The sequence below is a fragment of the Piliocolobus tephrosceles genome, chromosome 12 (assembly GCF_002776525.5).
Source record: "Piliocolobus tephrosceles isolate RC106 chromosome 12, ASM277652v3, whole genome shotgun sequence".
Lineage (NCBI taxonomy): Eukaryota > Metazoa > Chordata > Mammalia > Primates > Cercopithecidae > Piliocolobus > Piliocolobus tephrosceles.
In genome coordinates, this window is record NC_045445.1 from 36,472,464 (window position 1) to 36,496,925 (window position 24,462).

The following is a 24,462-nucleotide window of genomic DNA, read 5'->3' on the forward strand; positions in this document are numbered from 1 at the left end:
TTTTTTTCTAAATGGGAATTTATTTGTATAAAACACCAATCTTTAAAAAAAGTCCTAGATTTCAGATGAAATCTTTCATTAAAATAGCAAATTATGTTAATGACAGTGTTTTGGGCACATCAGATATAATTTGAATAGTACAGCAGTTACTGAGAATACCATTTGCAATGTTATGATGTTGGAAGTGCCTTTAGGATGACTATGAATGTTGTTTGGTTATAAAAGAATAATTTATACTAATTTATATCAAGGAAATGTAAATGAGCAGTTGATTATTTTATGAACAATTTTATAGGTTCCCACAGGTGCTTGAAGAATTTTATCCTTTGTTGTTGTTGTTGTTGTTGTTGTTGTTTGAGGGAGTCTTGCTCTGTCACCAGGCTGGAGTGCAGTGGTGCTTTCTCAGCTCACAGCAACCTCCGCCTCCCGGGCTCAATCGATTCTCCTGCCTCAGCCTCCCAAGTAGCTGGGAATACAGGCGTGTGCCACCACACCTGGCTAATTTTTGTATTTTTAGTAGAGATGGGTTTCACCATGTTGGCCAGGATGGTCTCGATCTCCTGACCTCATGATCCACCTGCCAAGGCCTCTCAAAGTGCTGGGATTACAGGCGTGAGCCACCGCGCCCAGCCTTGTTGTTCTTTTTAAATGCCAATGTGTTATTTGGATTAACTTGTGTTATAACTCTATTTTCAAGTGTACCTTCTTTGGAATTGTGGCCGGGTTTTCAGATGAAATAAAAGATGAACTCAGATGAAATTTCTACTTAGACATTTTTTAAATAAGCTTTAAACTTCATATTTTATATTTGCAATGTGCATTCTATTATATATATAAATTGCATTAGAAATCCAATTATCCATTTATGGATATCCAGTTATCCATTTATCCTTTTGTGTATCCAATGGATACACAAATACATGTATCCATTTAAAAATACTATCTAGGCTTAATGTTTGGAGATCTTCTAGCTGAGTCACTTTTAAGAATCATGGTGGAGAAGTAGATTAAAATGAACCATAATAGAATATTATGTATTTCTCTGAAAGTTGTTTACTATAATTCCATCAGTTTTGGTCTATTTATATTGTTAATTATTACTGTAGGCTGTAGGCTTTGCTTCTTTAATTTCTATATTCTATGATTAATTTTTAAGCTTTGATTACATGTACTTGTTAAGAATTAATTTCCTATTACATATTTTTCTTGTCTGTGTCTCATTTTGAAATTAATAAGGTTCTAGTAATTTGCTACATTAATTCAACAGGTATCCTATTTTTAATTGCATCTATCATCGTATCTTTACCTTTTATATTTTTGATATTTGTAGTATTTAGCCTTTGTTGCATACTCACAGTATGGTAGCTGTTGTACATGAGCTATAGAAAATACTTAGTCTTGGGTACTCCATAAATATATATACCAACTATGTGCCTACAAAAATTAAAAATGGAAAGAAATAAAAAAAGAAAATACTTAGTTCTTCTATCAAGAAGATAACAGTTTGGAAGGTTATGGAATACCATTCTCTGGTGATTTTAAGGAAAAAAGTAGGCAGCTATTTGTATTGGCTTGATGGTCTGTCAAAATCTTTTCTAGTCTTGTGTGTCTGTATATATGAATGTATTGATATACAGAAGGTATTTTCCAAATGCCGGTAAATAAAATGTAAGTTTCTTTCTCCTGTTATTCTAGCAATCATTTTCTCACTGGATAAATTTGAAGAGGGAAAAGGTGAAGGAATTAAATACCTTGATCTCATTTCTAAATTATACAGTTTGGCTTTTAATCTTTAATCTTGCCTCTATGTTACATGCTATAAATTACACAGTTTGGCTTTTAATATTTAATTTTGCTCTATTTTACATGCTACAAATTTAGATTTCAGATTGGTGACTAACAACTGGTAGTATCATTTTGCTGGCTTAAAGTACCCATTCTTTGTTGTTTTTTAGTAATCATATCAATAATGATGAGAATTTGCATACTTGGGAATTTTATCTGTGTTGTCATCAGCTTTTGCATAACTGTACTAATAAACGTCTTCAAAAGTTTAAATCACCTTCACTCTGGGGAAGAGATAATTCTTACTTGTCTTGGGAAGTGAATTCATGACCTCAAATTCCTTCCACTCAGGGTGAATTGGGAAAACAGGTATTGACTGTAACTCCATTTACATAACTTAAATTTTTGAACCACCAACCTGCAGCTCCTCAAATTGGATTAAAATGGACTTTTTATTAACCACATTAGAAATCCAGGGTATTTATACAGTGCTATGCTATCTATTTCTAGAGACTCATAATTTGTTAATTTATTTTTTTATTTTTTTATGTTGCAGTTATGTTTTAGGTATTCTTAAAATATATGGCTACTAAGTAAAATAAGCAGTTAAACATTTTGTAAAGCAAATCAGCTACTTAAAAGAGCACAAATTCTTTTTGAGTAATAAATGAGTGATAGACTGGATGAAGAAAATGTGGCACATATACACCATGGAATACTATGCAGCCATAAAAAAAGGATGAGTTCATATCCTTTGCAGGGACATGGATGAAGCTGGAAGCCATCATTCTCAGCAAACTAACACGGGAAAAGAAAACCAAACACCTCATGTTCTCACTCATAAGTGGGAGTTGAACAATGAGAACACATGGGCACGGCGGTGGGGGGCGGGGAACATCACACACCAGAGTCTGTTGGAGGCTGGGAGGCTAGAGGAGGGATAGCATTAGGAGAAATACCTAATGTAGATGATGGGTTTATGGGGGCAGCAAACCATCATGGTATGTGTAATACCTATGTAACAAACCTGAACGTTCTGCACATATATCCCATAAGTTAAAGTCTAATTTAAAAAATCTATGAAAATAGCAATGTGTGTGTGTGTTAACCTTAGAGATTTCAGTGATATTATGTCCTAACTAGGCTGTCATTTTATGTGGAGGAGTAATGTTTATAGCTTTATTTCAGTTTTTAAAGAAATGTCAACAGAAGGATTATTTGATTTTCTCTTAACCATCTGCCAAATCTGTTAACAATACAGTTATGAGGTTAACAATACATTGATAAAGTTTGTGTGACATTGAGGACACATAACTTGACAAAATTTTATAAACAACTAAACATTTAAGTCTTTTGCCTGTGATTCGTGTCTGTTTGTATATATACACACTGGCATTTTTTATGGTAGGCTTGTTTTTGTGGTTTGTTCTTTGTATTATATTTGCTAATATTATTTTTTCTATTTTTCCTTTGACCGGTCAGTTATTAGAGCATTGAAAAGAGGTTCTACTGAGGAAAGGCCTCTCTGTCACTTCTCTTCTTTGTTAGCTTTTCACTTTATGGTATATTTTGCTCTATGGTGGGGAAATGGTTCTGGGCTCATGTTGATGCCAGAGAGAAACAGAATGTGCTGTGAAAGTAAGAGTGGCTAAGGAAAGCTATGTTGCCCAGATGGAAGCAGTCATCACAGATACCAAAATCTCATTTACAGGACAGATTTGATGTAGATATGCCCCTCTGTCCTTAAGAAAGACATTTCCTTGCTTATATTTCCAGATAAATAATGTTGAAAATTAATTTACCCTAGGAATAATTATCTTATTAAATTATTTTCATTATAAGTAATAACTTTGAAGGAACCAAAATGAATGATAGTAATGAGTGATGCCTATTTACATGAACAGGAAAACTAGGGATTGGGTATTAGAGCTTTTCTGTTCGTGGATCTGCTAGCTATGTGGCATTTTTAAGAATAATGACTAAGAAGTGGATTGACATGAATCATAATAGAATAACCTTCTATTTTCCCATGTTTCCATCTGGCAGGAATTCTATCAGTATTTTTGGGGTGGGGGTGGAATACATTTTTGAAGAGACAAGGGTAATTAATTTGGCCATATTCCAGTTATAACATTGTTTCTTAGAGTAACTTCTAACTTACTGACTTTGATCATTTTCTTTTAGTCAGCCTTCTACCGGATTAAGTAAAGGTGGTTTGCAGATTATCTGTATGTAGATCATTGATACATTTAGATAAGAATCCTTATTTGCATCTAAATGAACATTAAAAACATAATTTACTCTTATTCTAGAACAGGTATTTGTGGTATCAAGATGTGATTGCCATGAAAGTAGTCATGTTTTAATTTTTTTTAATTGGCTTAATAGGTCACTTTAGACAATTGTGTTGAAGTTGGACGGATTGCCAACACCTACAATCTAACCGAAGTGGATAAATACGTTAACAGTTTCGTCTTGAAGAATTTTCCTGCATTGCTGAGCACGGGGGAGTTCTTGAAACTCCCTTTTGAGCGTCTTGCCTTTGTGCTTTCCAGTAATAGCCTTAAGCACTGTACTGAACTTGAGCTCTTTAAGGCTACCTGTCGTTGGCTTCGCCTGGAAGAGCCTCGGATGGACTTTGCTGCAAAATTAATGAAGAACATACGATTTCCACTGATGACACCACAGGAGCTCATTAATTACGTGCAAACGGTGGATTTCATGAGAACTGACAATACTTGTGTGAATTTGCTTTTGGAAGCCAGCAATTACCAAATGATGCCATATATGCAGCCAGTTATGCAGTCAGACAGAACTGCCATTAGATCTGACACCACTCACTTGGTTACACTAGGAGGAGTGCTGAGGCAGCAGCTCGTTGTCAGTAAGGAATTGCGCATGTATGATGAAAAGGCCCATGAGTGGAAATCATTAGCCCCCATGGATGCCCCAAGGTACCAGCATGGCATTGCCGTCATTGGAAATTTTCTCTATGTCGTTGGTGGACAGAGTAATTACGATACAAAAGGAAAGACGGCAGTTGATACAGTCTTCAGATTTGATCCTCGATACAATAAATGGATGCAAGTTGCATCTTTAAATGAAAAGCGTACCTTCTTCCACCTAAGTGCCCTCAAAGGATATCTGTATGCAGTTGGTGGGCGAAATGCAGCAGGCGAACTGCGTAAGTGTGCATTTATATTAAGCATAGAGACAAATTTCTTCACTCAGAAATTCTTATCAAATCATAAAATAAGCAGTCCTATAAAATCAGATAAAAATGTAGCTAGCTAGGGTTTCATTTAAAAACTATTTTTCTGAGAAAATATTGGAGACCATCTTTATGCCTTATCTGGGCATATATCGTTGGTGAGGGAACAAATTGTATCTTACAAATACATCAGTATATTATAGAATATTTTACTTGTGCAGCATATGTGGTCTTCATCTTGAAGGTTCATCTAAAAAGTATACTTAGCTCATTTAAATTATAATAAGGTCTTGGATAGAAGTTTGGCATGTTTTCGCATTTTCTGTTTTTAAAAGGCCACATGATATTTTGCTGAACAGGTTACAATCCTTCATTACAGAAAACTTTCATTGTTTCTTCTTTTACAAAATTTGTTACCTATTAGAGGTCACATAGATAATTTTCTTTATAGATTAAATGTACAAAGTGCAACATTATACGAAGTTTATTCACTGTGAATATTATGATCTATGACTGTTTGTTTTAAAAATAATTCTCTTGACATAATATCAGATAGTTTTCTTTACCATAAGCCCATCTGGCAAGCTTTATTTGATGGTCACTTTTTTGTCTTCCCAGTATAAAATTGGCCATAAACATACTTTGATATAGAATACTTTGGCTATATAAATTAACCCAAAAAGATATAATTTTATTATTTCAGATAAAATTGGGATAGTATAATTTTTCCAAAAATAAAGGCAGGAAGTCCACATTTTATGTTGTGACATATATTTGTCATTGCCATTATTGTTTGGCCTTCTTTTCAATTCTTTTATTCTGTATTATAAATAGAGTCTGTCACAGGGAGGGGAACATCAGAGACCAAGGCCTGTTGGGGAGTGGGGGGCTAGGGGAGGGATAGCATTAGGAGAAATACCTAACGTAACTAACGGGTTGATGGGTACAGCAAACCACCATGGCACGTGTATACCTATGTAACAAAACAGCACGTTCTGCACATGTACCCCAGAACTTAAAGTATAATAAAATAAATAAGTCAATAAATAAAATACAAAAATACAAAAAAAGACAAAAAGAAAGAGAAAGAAAGAAAGAAAGAAAGAAAGAAAGAAAGAAAGAAAGAAAGAAGGAAAGAAAGAAAGAAAGAAAGACCAGCCAGCCAGGTGTTGCTCATGCCTGTAGTCCTAGCTGTTAAGGAGGCTGAAGCAGGATTGCTTGAACCCAATAATTAATAAATAAATAAATAAATAAATAAATAAATAAATAAATAAAGTCCTTGTAGTTGATCAATTCCAGGCTCCATAGAGCTGGGATAGTTCAAAATATTGAGATTGGCTCTGGATAAGTTCAGAGTAGTTCTCAGAATCTTTATTTTTCAATATTCTAAGAAAAAAAGATAGTTTAATGTATTTGAGACTAAGCTATTTATCAGAGAAAAGATTAACTGTTCTCAGCTCTTATACTTTCCTGTTTATAAAACCCTTTCTTGTTAGTGACATGGTCTTTTTCCTGATCTTTTCTACCCAAAGATTTTTCCTTTGTTGTTACAATGATATTTTTTTCTAAGACCAGACTTTCTAGGTTGTTGGACTGTGTTGCATGATCATGAACTGCATAGGTGTTCCAATATATTTTAATAATTGGACTTTTAAAAGCAGTCAAGCCATAAGTGTCCTTAGTGTACAACTGTCCTTTAGGCCTTCTCAGTCAACCCACACCCATTATTTTCACATTATTATACTATTTTAAATTTGTGGTATCTGGAAATATCTAGAAGGTGCAAGTAGTGACTTGGTTGTTTCTTAGAAAATCCCTGTGTAAGATAATATTTTCTTAAATATTTTCTTCACAAATAATAGGTCATTAACCTGGGCAGTCTTCTTTTCTCAGAGGAAATAGCTCCGTTTTTCAAAGTCGGTCCTTGCTTGTTGATATTATCACCCCTGTTAATATGCAGCTACTTAGTTTTCAATATATAGTTCCTAATACTAATTAAAAGCCATATTCTTCTGGGAGTTTATAATCTTCAGGCCGAGGAGAGTCATTACATAAAACCAAGATGCTAGAGGCTTTTTTTTTTAACCTATCTCAACCCTCTTTCAGTTGCTCCTATGGTATACCCATCTAGGAACTAGAAATAGACCACCCTGTTGGGCAAATGGCTCATACACAGGAATCCTTACTCCTGACCTTCAGAAACCACCCCTCCATCTCTGATTTAAAACAGTCTTTTGTGTTTCATTTAGAAAGGGAAAAGAAGGGAATCATGCTTTTCTTAGGGTATTCTAAATTCATATTTAGGCTTTAACAATAAAATTTCTAAAGCTTAACCTAACGATGATGACTTAAAAAATTTCCCCTCTAATGGTATATATAGGTTCATTTTAATCTTATTTCATAAACTGCATTTAACAAATGCACATGTCATTATAATACAGGCACAAACCATCTATTCCAAGAATTCTAATTCTAGTTGTCATCCAATTATTTGATATTTTATTCCATTTAAAATGATCTGTAGATTACAGATCTGTAATGATCTTATAGATTTGTAATCTATAAGTAGCTAAACTTTTGTAGAAAATGATTGTGTCCCTTAAAATCAGCATACCCATCAAACGCATTCTGTACTTAACATTTTATTATACAATACATTGGAAGTTTAAAAAATATTTTGTGATTGACTTAGTAAGTGCACTCAAATTTAGAGTCTTGATTTCAGGAGACAAAAGGTCAAAGAGAGTCATCAGATAAAGCCAAGAAGCAAGAGGTTTCATTTGTTTCTGATCCACTCCACCCCCTTTGAGTTCTTTCTATGCTATACTCAAATAGAAGCAAGAAGTAGATTGTCTTGTCATGTCGCATTCTATATTACTGAGGTAATCAAACTTGATGAAACCTGCCTTGATTACTATTGCTCCCAAAGAATAATATTAATGAAATTTCCTGTATTTTATCTATTGATCGTGTTTCTCTTTATATAAATAAAGAGTGAATTTGTATTAGTTGGCTTTTCCAGTTTTCTTGGGCCCATTGTTTTTGCAGAATAGCAGATTTTGATTCTAAAGAAACTCGCCTATATTTCTGAATGTTCCTTCCAGAAACTGAGTTTTTAACATTTCCCTTACCCTATAAGTGCTTTTTAAAAATAGAATTCCCCCTTCAATGCACACATTAACATCTATTATAATAAATTAACATTCCCATTGTAACTGATTAAGTTGACATGTTCATATGCCTTTGTAAATAGAAGGAGGTGATGGGAATGGGTAGCAGGAAAAGGGGATTGATGGGAAAGTCATTTAACAATTTAACAGGTTGATTAGTACCAATGTATCACTTCATACACACAGTAACCATTGCCTGTATATAATTATAAAAAGAAAAATTTAATGGGTACAAAAATAGTTAGAATGAATTAATAAGGCCTAGTATTTGATAGCACAGCAGGGTGACTATAGTCAATAATAATTTAATTGTATGTTTTACAATAAGTATGAGTATACGTAATTGTGTTATTTGTAACACAGAGGATAAATGCTTGAGAGGATGGATACTCCATCTTTTATGATGTGATTATTATACATTGCATGCCTGCATCAAAACATCTCATGTACCCCATAAAAATATACACTTACTATGTACCCACAGAAATTAAAAATTAAAAAAAGAAAACAGTGGAAACCTTTGCAAGACAGTTTAGATCACTTTAATGCATTTGGTCTTTTAAAATCTTTTCGTGGGGTACTTGGACCAAAGGAAACCTAAGCCCATTGTTCATAAAAAAAAGACTGTGTGTGTGTGTGTGTGTGTGTATGCACTAGCACACGTCTGCTCACCTGGTTTCATGCTGAAATATAATTCCTTCAAAATGCTGCTTTCCTTTGACACTGGTTACAAAGAGAAACTAGGGGAAGCTTAGAGTAGCTGTCACTTAAGTGTAAAAGAAGTCAGTTATTTCTGGTATCTTTCAAAATTGTGTCATATAAAAAAATCAGTCTTCCATTGAGGTTTTCTATATTGAAGAAGAATATGACAGCTCCAATATCTTTCACTTCAGTTAAATATTAATAAGTTAAGATTTCAAATAATGAAGTAACTTACAGAAAGCATGTTAGATGTTTTTCAAATAAATGCACAATAAAACTACTAAATTTTATTAAATGCCTCTATACCCCCCAAAGGATTTTGGGGGTTTCTTGGTCACTCACCAGCGTTCTGTTTCTAGAGTCCATCTCCCCTCTAAGGGAGCCATCATTGTTCAAATGTTTTTCTTTAGGCTAATCTCTTTCCTAATCTTAAAGAACAAATAAATTCCACATCATCTTTTAGGACCGATTCTGGATTTCTATGGAATTATCTCGGAAAATAAGAACTCCTGATATATGTGAGATAACCAACCTAAGTGTAATTCTTAAATTGGAGGGATTCTTTAATGTAAACACTAGGCCACCAGACTACTGAAGTTAATTCTCTAGATTAGGGGCCAGCAAACTTCTGTAAAGGGCCAGAAAGGGTCTATTTCCAGCTTTGTGGGCCATTCAATCTCTGTCACAAGTAATCAACTCTGCTGTTGTAGTGTAAAAGCAACCCTACATAATCCATAAACAAATGAGTGAGGCTGTGCTCCAATAAAGCTTTATTTGTAAACCTGAAATTTGAATTTTATAGAATTTTCATTAGTTAAAAAATAGTCTTGATTCTTTTTCAATGTGTAAAAAATATAAAATCATTAATATTTTTCTCTTGTGGGACCTACAAAACAGGAAGTAGACTGGATTTGGCCTATGGACTAAGGTTTGCTGCCACCTGCTCTAGATTTTTCCAGTTGCCTCTTTACCATTTCCAAGTCTTATAGACTATGATTGAAGCACTGCTTTGTGGCTCCAACTCTTTGCCTTGCATCATCCCTTGCTCCCTCTTCCCATCAGAGTTGTTGGTACTAACCTATATCTGAGTGTCTTGTAAATATGGAAAATGGAAATAAGAGCATGTGTATCTACTTTTTAATTAGATGTATTTTATTTTAAAATAAAATACTATTGATTTTACTGATAACAATAGCAATTCTGCATGGAGAATTGCATGACAATAAAAGTTGACAATAAAAATTAAACGCCTGGAACAGTTAAAGGAGATAGATTTTTAGCTGGAAAAAAGTTCAAGAATGATGGACTATTATATAGTAATTTTATTATTGGTGGTTAATAGCTATCTTGCACTGAGGGGCTCCTGTGTGAGAAAGTATAAATGGATTCTTATAACCACTATCAGGGGAAGATGCAATTAAGTCACTGACAGAGGAATTATCCTTCTACATTGGAAAATATTAATAATAATAAAAAGTGAATAACTATTCAAATTCTAACTCCACTATAAAAAGAATAAGAAGAAACTAAAGGAAATCACATTGGAACAGTTTGAATTAAACATAAGAAAGGAAAGTTACAATCCAAAAATTTCAAAGTTTAAGTCAGAGTCCTACATTAAGAAAAGTGTAAAGCTATAGTGAATCCTGCCTTTGGCTTCAAGTAGATGGAGAAGATGATATCTGGAAGTCTTTTTAGACACCATTTCTGATAGGATGTATGGTTTAATTACTTCTAAAACCTTCCCATTAATGGCTTTGCTAATACCAAGTACTAATCAATGCACTAGGTATTCTGTTATGTGGTGAGAGAGAGAGAGAGAGAGAGAGAGAGATTTTATATATATAGAGAGAAATTATGTATATATAGAGAGGGAAATTATATAGAGAGAAATTATATATATATAATAGATATAGAAATTATATATATATTATATATATCTATATATATACAGAGAGAGATGTGGCAGTTTAACTTGTTATTAATTTTAGAAATAGGGTTTAAAAGAAATAGAATTGGCAAGGATCCAGGCCTAAAGCAATGAACAAAGCCAACAAAGCAGTAGGTAAAAGTGAGAATAGTAAAAGCCTTTGAAATAAGACTGAAAATTCAAAGCTAAAGTAAGTGGAAAAGGAAGTCAGTAGAGAGATACAAGAAGTGGCATAATATAGGTGTGGTTGGAGGAGAAAAGCATACTTTGCATAGTGAATTTGATGATGAAATGAATTTATTGAATAGAGCAGAAAAGTAGTCTCTCTCTCTCTCGCTCGCTCTCTCTGTGTGTGTGTGTATGTGTGTTTTGCCTGTCACCATGTTATTTTTTTTTAAGTAGAGAATCTCATTCAAAGGTTGATTCATCAGGATTGCATTTGGTTGCAAGTAGCTAAACCTAATTCCAGTGGTTTGATCAAATTGTCCTACTCAATAAACTGCTTACCCGTCACTGCCCAGAACTATATCATATGGTTGACCAAAGCTTCAAGGGAACCTGCTAAATTCAATTTCGTTTTTAGCTTGGTGCAGTTCTTCCCTAAGCAGTGTTGTGGTTCTGTTAGTTTAAAAAAGTGGGCTTGGGGGACACAAGAAATTGAATTAGCAGTTGGCAGTGTATGCAATAAATAATACGAACTTTTCGAGTCAATCTAGACCTCATGCTTTTGATGAGTTCTCTTAATAGCTTTTCTGCCTTTTAAAAAGTGATTACATTTTCCATCTTTCTTGGTGACATTGTTCTGTTCTTGAGGTTATAACAGACTGATTAAAAGATACTTAAGTGAGTTGAGATCATTTCTCCAAAATACATTATGTTAAAAGATGATACATATATTACTGAGAGGAAGTATTCTTAATAAAGACCTTTGTATTATGCCGCCAACCATCTTCAGGTTAAGAGTAGTACTGGATGCGATGATAGTGGGTATATACAAACTATCAGCTTTAAAGTATAAATGTAGGGAAATTATCATCAGTGTCCATTTTGTAGTCTGTATATGAACTAAAACAGTGGGCTTCAGAACATAAACCAAGGAGTATGTATACTTTCATTCTCAATGTAAAAGTTTGCTTCTTATGTATTAACGTTTGTTTCTATCAACATGGGGACCCAGAATTGAGGAGTTTTTCATTCCTTTTGATTTTTTTCATCCTTTCTTCCTATGTTTTTAGAGCAAAGAAAATGGAGAAATGTCAAATTATAAATATGTAAACAGATTACAGAATAAATCTTAGTGATTTCTGCAATGACAGAAATTTGTTAGATTCTTACACTATCTAGTCTAATGTAACATGTACTAATAGTTTATATTATTAATATAGTCTCAATAATTAACTATAAGAGCTCCCCCCAAAGTCTTTCATATATCTGTCATATCTATAATAGATATGTTTAAAGTGTTTGGATACTATTACTGTTCCACTTAAGAGAAAAATAATTAATTGCTAAATTTGAAGCTAAAAATCGTTTTATTTCTTTTTTGTTTTTTAAACAGCTACAGTAGAATGTTACAATCCAAGAACAAATGAATGGACCTATGTTGCCAAAATGAGTGAGCCCCACTATGGCCATGCTGGAACTGTGTATGGAGGAGTGATGTATATTTCAGGTAAACAAGTATTATGTTAACACAATATAATATATAAGCTTTTAACTATATGGTTATCTTTCCATATAGTGGTAGTAATAATAATAATTCAGGCGTCAGGAGTTTGAGACCAGGCGGGCCAACATGGTGAAACCCTGTCTCTATTAAAAATACAAAAATTAACTGGGTGTGGTGGTGCACGTCTGTAATCCCAGCTACTTGGGAGGCTGAGGCAGGAGAATCTCTTGAACCTGGAAGATGGAGGTTGCAGTGAGCTGAGATCACGCCACTGTACTCCAGCCTGGGTGAAAGAGCGAGACTCCATCTCAAAAAAAAAAAAAAAAATCCAGAAAAATGGATAATCAAAATATAATTTATGTTGATTTTAGAAAGTATTTTTGTGTGTATTTGCATATGAATGCCTTGGGCATTCTGTAGATTTATAAGAGTACTAGTAAACCAATCCTGTTGTAAGGCATAACTTAGAAGAAATTGAAACGCATTCAAATTTTGCTTTCCAGTTCCCATGCTCTGTATTCAAATAAGCACCATTCATAGTTTCTGTAGCAACAGTTAATTCATTTTATTTAAGGTTTAGCTAAACTGTGTGAAGGAGTATATCATTATATAACATATAAGCTCTCCTATGCATAAAACATGCTTCCAGTATGCGTAATAATACATAATAATATTCATTCTCTCTTTCAGTAAAACTCATAATATGGGTTTCCTTCTTCCTTAGCATTTTAAGAGGATTCTACTATGGTGTCATTGCATAAATATTTGTGTGCTGATTATCTGTATTTTATGCACATGAAGATATATTTTTCTGTTAAAAAATTCTGAAATGGATATAGTTTATTCACAGTGTCCCAGTAGCAACTTTCATTCTCAAATTGTTGGTGTTTAAATCAACCTGTCAAATTTATTTCTTTTTTTAATGCATTTTCTGCTTTTGTTCTCCTGTAAAATTTAGGAAGAAGTCTCACTTTAATGTAAAGACCACCTCTGGTACTGACATTTAACTTTGTTAGTCAGGTTATTATCACCTGGCCCTGACACACTCTACATGGGACAATTCTTCCCCATTGAATGAAGGCCTACCAGTGCCAGGCCAGCAGCTACATTACTAGAGACCAAAGGTGTAAAGGCGATATTTGTGGCCTGATTGTCTGACCACTGCCTTATGAAATCTGTAATCAATAAGAATCAATGAAAGGCCTGTAGCATATGATTGGCAGGTTTCTAGTGTTAAACTCGTGAGCAACTACAGAATGTCTTATATTGGAAGAACCATACACGTAATAAATATGCTCCCATTAATCAGTGATTTATACCATCTCTCTATTTTATGTGGGCAGCTGCTGTACCATTATAATGAGAGCTCCAACTCCTCTGAGAAAAATGACACCTGAATTGTTTTAGTGGTGCTTTGGCATAACTGGCATGTATTGCAGAAATGACCTTCCCAATTGAGAGTGGTTAGAAAGTATGGCTGATTTTCAAAACAATGAACACTGTTTTGCTTTCTGGGAATTATGTAAAGCACAGAGAAAATATTTTTAAAAAGCAGAAGAAAACAGTGATAGTGATTGCCATCTGGCCACTTGACAGTAAAGCTTTGAATAATTTGACTGAAAATTAGCTTACTTCTCTCCCTTGTCTACAGAAGGTATAGTTTGATACTTTCATTGTAGAGACTGATTTATATGTGATCTAAGAGTACACTTTGTAGATGATACAGACTCAATAAGATTAACAACAAATTGCTGCATGTATAAAATTCCACGTATATTCAGCATTCTAATTCTTGAGATTTTTAAACATGCATTCTGATAACAGATGACATTATCCATCCTCGCTCTGCCCACAGAAAACTCTATAAACATAAACAGTTCTGAATATTCTTATAAGCTTGTACACCTGTGCAAGACTTTCAACTTTTTCAAGGCATTTTGAGAAATATCTCACTTCAGAGTCACAATCCTGATGCAATAACTGGAGTAGATATTGTTTTGTGGCAAGTGAGGAAATGGGCGCCTGGAATTTAATGTACTCTAGCCCAGTGCTCAGCACCTGGAGGATACCCACTAAAAGGCAGTAAGGAGTGAATGATGCTTTGTAGTTGGAATTTACTACAGATCCAACTCTATCAGTGACCAAAATATATTTTCCTTCAGCAAAGTCTTTTAAAAATACCATGGATCTCCATTTGAGAAAGTCATTGCAATAATGTGATTGTTTTGTTCTTTAAGAAGATGAAAATGCTATTTTCTTTATTTTTGATCCAAAGAATGTATTTATAGAGGGAAGACAGTCCTAAGAACAGTATTGATAAGCTATATGTCATAATATGTGACTAAAAGTTAATTATCTCTGACAGAGCTCCTTTAATTATTTTTGCATTTCTATAACAATCTATTTACTTCATACCTATTGTTTTATTCTTTAGGAGGAATTACTCATGATACTTTCCAAAAGGAGCTCATGTGCTTTGACCCTGATACTGACAAATGGATCCAGAAGGCGCCAATGACCACGGTCAGAGGTCTGCATTGCATGTGTACAGTGGGAGAAAGGCTCTATGTCATTGGTGGCAATCACTTCAGAGGAACAAGTGATTATGATGATGTCCTAAGCTGTGAATACTATTCACCTATCCTTGACCAGTGGACCCCAATTGCTGCCATGTTAAGAGGGCAGAGTGATGTTGGGGTCGCTGTCTTTGAAAATAAAATCTATGTGGTTGGGGGGTATTCTTGGAATAATCGTTGTATGGTAGAGATAGTGCAGAAATATGATCCAGATAAAGATGAATGGCATAAGGTTTTTGATCTCCCAGAATCCCTTGGCGGCATTCGTGCTTGCACACTCACAGTTTTTCCACCAGAAGAAACCACACCATCACCTTCTAGAGAGTCCCCTCTTTCTGCACCTTAAGATCATCTCTACAACTAAGATGCTGTAGTTCTATCTTTGCAATGTGTCATAAATTCTCTTCTTTTTCCCCCTTAAGTAGTATATATGTTAGGATTAGCATCCGGTAATTGATTCAGATATTGGAAAAAAGACAACATTGATGTTATTTGTGCTGTTTGTTTGGCCTAGAATGTTTATAAAGTGGTAACACTACCATTCTGGAAATGTATCCCATAGAAGCTGATGTTTAACATATGAAAAAAAAAGTATCGTCTATAAAATGTTTCCTCAGTACTTTTTAAATGCTGTGTATTGGGTGTAAGGTATTTGTCATCTTACATTAGTAAACCCAATAAGCCAAGTTGAAGGTGGATTATAGTAAATGTACAGCTGTGCTCACTAGGCTTCAAAGTAAAAAGTTTTCCTTTCATCTTTGACTGTAAGATGTCAAAGGGAGGCAGCCTGCTTGAACAGGAAACAATACACAAAAGGTTGCCAACTCGCATGAGCTACCTCCCTCTTTTCATAAAGTATTTTTGACATATCTGTCAACCCACTTGACTGTGTGGGTGCATTGGGAACACAAAGTTTCTTAGACACACAGGAGAAATAGCTTAAATTCACTAATACTAATTTAAAAAGCAGCATGAACCCTCTACTTATAAACAAGGGTTTGGTGTTTTTAAAGTGTGTGTACATACATACACACACATATGTCAAATTTTTTAAAAAAATTGAGTGGCACATCAAATAAATGTGAAATTAAAACGAATTCTTCCAAAAAGCAGCTTCTGTTAAAATGGGAATTCAGTATGCATATACTGAATGCATATATGTAGAACCATACAGAATTTAGGTGGATAAGGGCTAGAAATTTTGAGCAACAAAATTTGTCACTTGACCAGATTTTATCTTCAAAAACTGTATTCTACTCCTTCTCCTTTGCTGTTGAGGTAACTTGCATATTATACGTATTCTGTATACTCAGTTCATAAGGTTATTTAGCACAAATTGTAGCAGCTTCACCTGGAGAGCTGCTTTTGCTCAATAAATTCAACTTCCATGTTTTATTTTTTTTGTTCAATAAAAAACATTTAATGTCATTTTGGTCTGAGACATCCCATTATTGTCTGATTTGACTTCCTTTGATTAAATATCTATATTTTTGGCATGGCAAAATGTGATCAGAATTTACAGCTCTGAGCAGCTTGGATGAGTGATATTTATGCCTTTTTATTCAAGGAAAAAAAGAATTTGACAAAGTCTAACCTTATTCATCAAAACTCATTGCTGGTGGTGTTTGGGGAATTAGATTATGGAAGATGCTAACTGGCTTTTCATCACCACAGAACTGCCAGCCATGTCTAAACCAAAAGAGCAATTACAATTCTGAGTTTAGTCTCCCTGATCTTCAAGAGGATCCATCTTGCCTGATGAGAAGAGATTGTGTAAAATTATCTTAGAGATTTGTCTTGATCTAGGATCCCAAAGGAAAAAATGTGTTCGTGAAAGAGTATTTGAGAATTATATTAGCATCATATTGTGATCTTCTCTACTTTATCTGCAGATGATCAGATTAAATCTGAGCCAAAAATTTAGGGCTATGAAAATACAACTAGTGAGTCTCCAAATTTCTTTACCATTGGGCAATTAACAGTGCAGATGTCACTGCCTCTATCTTGAGTTAAATAATTAAGTAAACAATTTTCTCAGTAGCAGTACATTTGAATATTAGGAAAGCTTGGTATGAATTTGAAAATCCCTCTTGAGCGTTATTGTTCTTAAGTCAGAGCAGCTGGTCAATGGTATCAGTTATCTGTTTATAGGCAGAGTGGATTCAGCCATTTGCACATAGTTAACACCTGTTTAAAAATGGAGGCATTATATGGTTTGGCTGTGTCCCCATCCAAATCTCATCTTGAATTGTAGCTCCCATAGGGACCCAGTGGGAGGTAATTGAATCATGGGGAGGGGTTTCTCCCACGCTGTTCTCGTGATAGTGAAAATGTCTCATGAGATCTGATGGTTTTATAAAGGGCAGTTCCTCTGCACACGCTCTCTTGCCTGCCACCACGTAAGACGTGGCTTTGCTCCTCCTTCACCTTCTGCCGTGATTGTGAGACCTCCCCAGCCATGTGGACCTGTGAGTCCATTGAACCTCTTTTTTCTTTATAAACTACCCAGTCTCAGATATTTCTTCATAGCCTTGGGAAAATGGACTAATACAAGGAGTATATAAGACAGATTGATAATTCAGAAACAATGATCAGGCATGGGGGCATGCCTGATCAAGTGGCTCTTCTCCAAGCAGCAAAAATTCTTTCCATCTTGTGGCCTCCCCCTTTTAGGTTCTCAGAGTCCTCTCCATTCAGTCAGAAGAAGAAAAATCGACGGTTACAGGTGGGAGGGCTATAGTGGTCAGGCTTGAAAGAAGCATACAGTACCTCTACCCACATCACCTGTCCCCACATTCTAGTGGCCAGAAGTCAGTTCTGTGGCTACATATAAACAAAAGAAACTAGAAAATATCAGATAGCTGTGTGCCCAGAAAGACGAAGAAATGGGGCTGATGATCTTCTAGCAGTCTGCCACAGGGAGTAACACAAAACATACATATCCACTTCTGTTTGACAACGTAGCTTTTCTGCATCTATGTATGTTATTTAGAATATAATTTATTTCACACTTTACTGTAGTTGCTATTACTAAACAATTCTAACACCTGGAAAATTATTACACATTTTGCTTTACAGGGAATTAACTATTTGTCTTTATGAAAAAATACCTGCCAGTTATTAGTTGGCTTTATAAGCATTTCTCACATTTGCTCTTCTTAAGTTCTTAGCCTACTTGAAAGAGAAGTTATAGAATTCACTAAATCCCAAAAGGTTTGTGATTTTCCTTCTTCATCAAGATTACTGGAATATGAAAAATGAAGAAAGAATTTGCCTATTTTTATAATTTTTAGAAAATTAATCTGATAATCAGTATTTGCCCTGAAAAGTGAAATTATGACCTGAAACTCTTTCCTTTCTAAAATTACTTTAGAGACTAAAATATACATACATACATAAATACATACATATGTAATATTTCTTTGGGAGTTGCTAAAATAATTCTATATTAGCCTACGACAGGGTGCACCACAGGGAAATTAAGTACTGTCTTATTTAATTAGTTCCACCATGTGACCTTTTATTTTCTCATTTCAAGGGCCTTTGCATGTTTTCCTCCCACAAGAATAGTAAGCAAACATTCTTGTGTGGAAAGTTGGCTGTGCCTCTAATTTTATTCTTAGCTCCTATGCCTAAACCACAGGTTTAGTCCTTTGCACATCAAATAGCTTTGTGAGTAGGCAGGAAGAAAAGTAAATGCAAAGCAAGTTCTTAGAGATTAAGGGAATTTTATTTTAAATTGGTCAAATAATTTGGTGTTTAAAACCTCTGGTATTTATAAAAATGCAAAATATAGAAAAATTGAAAAGTATAAGAAGAAAAAAGTCATCCATCATCTTCCACATATCAAGATAACTACTGTCAATTATGAGTATATTGTTTATACACAATTATTTAAAAATCAGCATGATTTTTGTATATACTATATAAAGTATGTTCTGATACATCAATACATCATTTTCTGGTATAAAATACATTCTAATACACCAATGCATTAACGTCTGATACAAAATACATCAATGCAATATTTAGGATGCAATTTTGTAATGTGTAGTAAGTGAAGTTGAACAATTAGGTAATGTGTTGGGCATTTGTCAGTTTAAAAGTTACTGAATATTGACATGATCAAATCAGATGTTTGCATAATTAAGCAATAGTGATACCAGACAAAACATTTATTTCATCAATGAACCTAATTTGCATAATTCATATCTCATAGTGGATATTTCATCTCTATTTACATTTAGTGTTCCTAATCATGTATTATCAAGTATTATCAAAGCTTTGTCAAATGTATCTTTACCTTGTATGTGTTATTTGGCAATGAGATTAAGATTAACAAAGATTGAATTAAAAAAGTCAGACTAAAGGCCATACATTTATTGAAAGAAAAAAGGAGGGGATATTACAACAGGGCTTGACAAACTTTCTGTAAAGAGCCAGTAAATATTTTAATCTTTGTGGGCCATATGGTCTTCATCACAACTACTCAACTCTGCTGTTGCAGTGTGAAGGCTGATGCAGACAATATGTAAATGAATGAGTGTGAATGTGTTTCAATAAAACTTTATTTATAGACACTGAAATTTGAATTTCATATAATTTTCATGTATTACAAAATATTCTTCTTTTGACTTATTTCAACCATTTAAAAATGTGAAGACCATTCTTAGCTCATGAGCCATACCAGACTTGGTCCACAGGCTGTAGTTTGCTGACCCCTGCATTACAAAATCATATTTCATTACCATTCTTTTATTCTTTCAACACAAATTTATTATGATCCTATTTCGTATCAGTCAGTGAAAAGTCCTAAGGCTACACAGATGAATAAAACAATTCCTGCTGTCATGAGCTCAATCTAGTTGGGGAGATAGATACTTACACTATATTGTGCTTGAGGCTATGATGGGCATAAAGAAGCAACATCTGAGCAGAGTCATAGAAATAGGTCTTTGTAAAATGAGTGGAAGGCTATAAAGAAATGAGGACCTGCCCTAATAAAATACAGTTTCTGTGGCCACAAATGTGGAAATGAGAGAGTACTCATAGGGAAAGGGTAACCTCTCTTTGAAATCCTAGCACCTATCCTCTGAGGTACAACTTCCTGTTGCAAATCTCTCATTAATTCCAACTACCAACCTGCTGGTTCTGTGCTAGATAGAGTCATATACAACTTGTCCTTCAAAATACTCTGTAACTCAGCAAAAATCAGGATGGAATATTTCATAAGGTTTCTCTAAATCCTTAGTGTACTGCATGCCTTTTACTACAAGAAGCAGAAAACCCCAACTTTTAACAATAAGGAAATGTGTTTTCTCACAAATCTTCAATGCCTTTATGGAGGTAAAAGAAGACTCAGGTATGGTATAATTAGCTAAATGTCCTCAAACACCTAGGGTTTTTCTTTTTCTTCACATTCCATTTACAACAGCTTTGCAAACACTGTGTTGCCAGTATCATCTCTGGTTAAGACCCAGAGAGAGAAAACCTCTCCCCAACCATGAAATTTAAATCCTTCTTTTCAGTCTGATGGAGTCAACTTAGGAGATATGACTGCCCCTGGCCCAGTTGCTAGGGGAATTTCATGCATGGATTGGCTTAGACTAATTATCTTATATGAAATCATTATGGAATTAACCATAATACCCTTCTCAGTCAGGAAGAACAAAGGGAAAACACATAGGGAAACGAAATTTAGCTAATTGGATTTACTTTGTTCAGTTTGTCTGTAATCAGCTTGGGCTTTTTCTAGATTAGTGTTTTTCAAAGTCTGGTCATAACTTATTAGTACAAAAATTCTCAAAATGTGGTCTAGGCACACTGGTGTCCCTGAGACCATTTCAGAGGGTTCACAAGGTCAAAATCATTTTCATCACAATAGTAAGACATCATTTGCCTGTTTCACTCTCATTTCCCCACAAATGTACAGTGGAGTTTTCCAGACGCTAAAGAATGCATAATGATATAGTTGATCAGTCAGGTAATAGAATATGAGTTTATACATGCTTATATTTAAAAATATTCTCATATTTCATTTTGAAATGCAGTAAACATCAGTAGATATAATCCACATGAACAAAACCTCTTCCGTGTCCTCAAAATATTTAAGAGTGTAAAAGAGTACTGAGACCAGAAAGATTGAGAACAGCTGGTACAGCTGGTGTTAGTTCTAAAATTGATTTAGCAACATTTTTTACAGAAATGGAATAAAACATAGAGTGTACTATATACATCATAATTTTAAGTTTTTTGTGAATTTTTATTTTGGTTATATATGTGTGTATAATACATATTACATATTTATGTATACATATATACTTATACACATATACCCATGTAGGTATATATAATAACAATGTTCACAAAACAATACACATACAGACACACACACGGTTGCAATGTAAATAATGTAAATATTTCTTAATGTGGGGCCTGATCGAAAATGGTTGAAAACACTGTTCACTAGCTGCTGACCATACTCTGTATAACAAAAGCCTTCCTTCCACCACCACCGAGGAGCACACTCAGCTTTCTAGATTGCTCAAAGTCCTGACACCAAAGAGCAAGATGCAGAGAGATACATTACCTAAAGTCTGATTTCTCAGTTCTCATGTCTTAAAACTTACTCATTTCCTTGGTAATTAAAACCAAAACCCAGAGGAAGACAATTACCTATAGGTTCCCTCCTGATCTTAGAGGAATTTGCATGATAGCTACATTAGAGGAGAATACGTAACACCAAATATACCATAAATGGTACACAATCTTAGTAGCAGGCTTTTAAATTCCTCATATAAATCTCTTAATGAAGGCATTTCCCAAAAGGAACAGTAGTTCTAGTAGACATTAGTGAATATAGAATGAAAAGAGGCCCCGATTGTAAGCCACAGAAACTAAACTCCAATCAGCTTACACTAAAAGGAAAAACATAGTAGACCAGTAGTGGGACATCTCTCAAACTCTTAGGAAGACCAGAACTGAAGCTAGGATACAGTAAAAACTGGAGAAAGAAACAAATGCTGACAGTACTCTGTGACTCTGCTTTCCTCTGAGGGTGAGATTCATTGCCTCCTCCTGCAGACCAGCTTCCTTGACATGGTTCTGACTGTGATTGGGAGCTCCCAAAACTTCCAGCTTTCCCCACCATAAAGAAAATGTCACCCACTCCACATCATCAGTTAAAGACTCCTTGGTAATCACAGTCATTGACCAGGTTTAGCTCAAATACCTTTGGATCAATAAGCAAGGGCTCTGCCAAAGGGCCTGAGTGCTGATATGAATGCTGGTGACTCAATCCCTACAAAAGATACTTTTCCATGAACAAGGAAGTTATTTGTGCCAAGCAGTCCCCCAAATTGATGTCTACAATAAAGCTAGGTTAAGGTACAGTTACCCTCCTGATGTCCAAAGGGAAATGTATGTGTTTGCCAGTCAGGAGGCCAGATATTTCTAAAAAGTTGGCAAAGTCCATGAAGAGAGCTGATCTCTACTCAAGAGTCAGTGAGTACCATACCATTTTCTACTTTCCACCTCACCAAAGTTTGGGCATGCATTCAGGCTTTCCAGTGTTCAAAAAGCCATCATTATGGCCAAGAATGGGAGGCAACCAGGGATGGAGAATTTGCACTGTTGCATCTCATAATGGATTGCCTTCACTGTATGCTATCTTGGTTTAGGTAGAAAAAACAAGTGCAAAATGACAAAATATGGTATAATCTGAACTAACATTTCAAAGCATTTGTTTTAGACTACTTAAAAAGGAAGCCACCAAGCTCTTAGTTAAACAAAACAAATACGTGATGAAGTTGCTGTAGCAAATCTTAGTAACAAGGCTCAGTCTGGAATAGCTGGGAATGTGGCAGCAGGGCACCCAAACACATTTAGCATGTTCTAGCCTTAAAAATTTATATTCATGCTCTATGGCAGGAAGGAAGAAGCAGAGGCATAGTGCTGCAAAAAGAAAAAAAAAAAAAGGCTTGTGCCCTCCATCAGAGAGAAAATCCCCTGCTCTAGAGCTGTTTCTGTGGGACAAATCAGAGTGAGTGGAGGTCAAGATACTCAGACACAGAAGCAGGTGCCTGAAGTCTGCAAGAAGTCATAAAGTTGGGATATCTGTGACCTTCCTTATCATATTTTGTGTCTCCTCTCTGGTCCTTTATTAGAAGATTGCCCGTATTAAACCTAATTGACTTTTGACACCCTCATGTTAGTGAGATGACAAGATACTATCCTGCTGGAAGAATTAAGAAGGTTGCAAGGAAGGTGTGGATACATTTGGAAGGCTTCTGAATGCCTGCATATAGGTCATAAGTCTCCACTAGTTTGGGGACCAGAATAAAATGTTTGGGACAACTGATAGAGATACAAAAGGTTTCCAAGGACATGGCAATACCTAGAGGTGTGGTAGTGGTGGGCAGTCAGCAAAACTGATCCTGTGAAGAGGATAGAGGAGGTCATAGATAGAGATCTGTTCTTCAGGTTTTTCAAGTCAGTGAGTTGGCGAGAAGAGTTGACTTATGCATACACACCCATCTTCTGCCTTCTCCCTCATGCTAAGTGTTCAGGTCAATATGAGTCTTAGATATTCCATGTAGGCCTGGATGAGTTTAGGAAGGACATAGTCAGAGTCATGGGGGAGCCAGGGAAGGGAGACATTTTATTACTGTGCCCTCCTACCCATTTCACAAAACCATTGTGCCTCTTATGCCAGGATGAGGCATAATAGCAAAATGACCAGAGACAGAAGATGGGCACCATAATATTTCAAACTTGATTGTGCAAGGAAGCCCATAACTTGAGAGCTTTTTACAAGGAATAAAGACTTTATTTTTCATTTCATTTTTAATATTAAAAATTTCAAATGTACTGATAAGTAGAGAGAATGGTGTAATGAACAGGTGCATACTCATTTACATGTAACAATTGTAAACATTTTTTCATATTTGCTTAATCTAATTTTTGTTAAAGTATTTTAAAGTGAATAATTAACATTATGACCTTTCTCCCCTAAATATTTTGGTATGTATATTTACAACTGAAGGAATTATCCTTCTTAAAACAAACACCATTATCCTGCCTAATAAAATTCATAATTTTGATCACAGTACACATTTAAATATGCACTAAATATTAACATTTCCCAGTTATTCCTCAACTATCTCATACAAGCCTTTGTTCAAGCCAGAATAGAAGAGGGCTTTGTAGCCCAAGAGGACAATTTTAGAATATTCGCTAGTACAAAAGTAAGAAAGGTAGGCACCATCTATGTATGATGTCTCAGCCAAGTCTCTGAACATGCTGGTCCTGTGGTGGAAGGAGGGGTTGTTGTAGCCCAAGGGCTCAAAAGGCTAATGATCACCACCAGTGAAAAATTTTCTAACAGTAGAAATTTTCATCAGGGATTCAGGAGGGTGATT

General features: G+C 34.9%; 1 protein-coding gene across 3 annotated transcripts in view; it reads left to right on the forward strand.

Moving 5' to 3' along the window:
* The window catches only part of KLHL13 (kelch like family member 13), a 204,856-nt gene extending 188,385 nt beyond the window's left edge, over window positions 1-16,471 (forward strand). For all 3 annotated transcript variants that reach the window (XM_023202373.1, XM_023202374.1, XM_023202372.1), the window contains 3 exons: window positions 4,174-4,969; window positions 12,357-12,470; window positions 14,902-16,471. In XM_023202373.1, coding sequence (XP_023058141.1) covers window positions 4,174-4,969; window positions 12,357-12,470; window positions 14,902-15,389 — 1,398 coding nt within the window. In that variant the 3' untranslated portion in view covers window positions 15,390-16,471. The remainder of the gene's footprint in view (window positions 1-4,173; window positions 4,970-12,356; window positions 12,471-14,901) is intronic.
* Window positions 16,472-24,462: the final 7,991 nt, after the last annotated feature.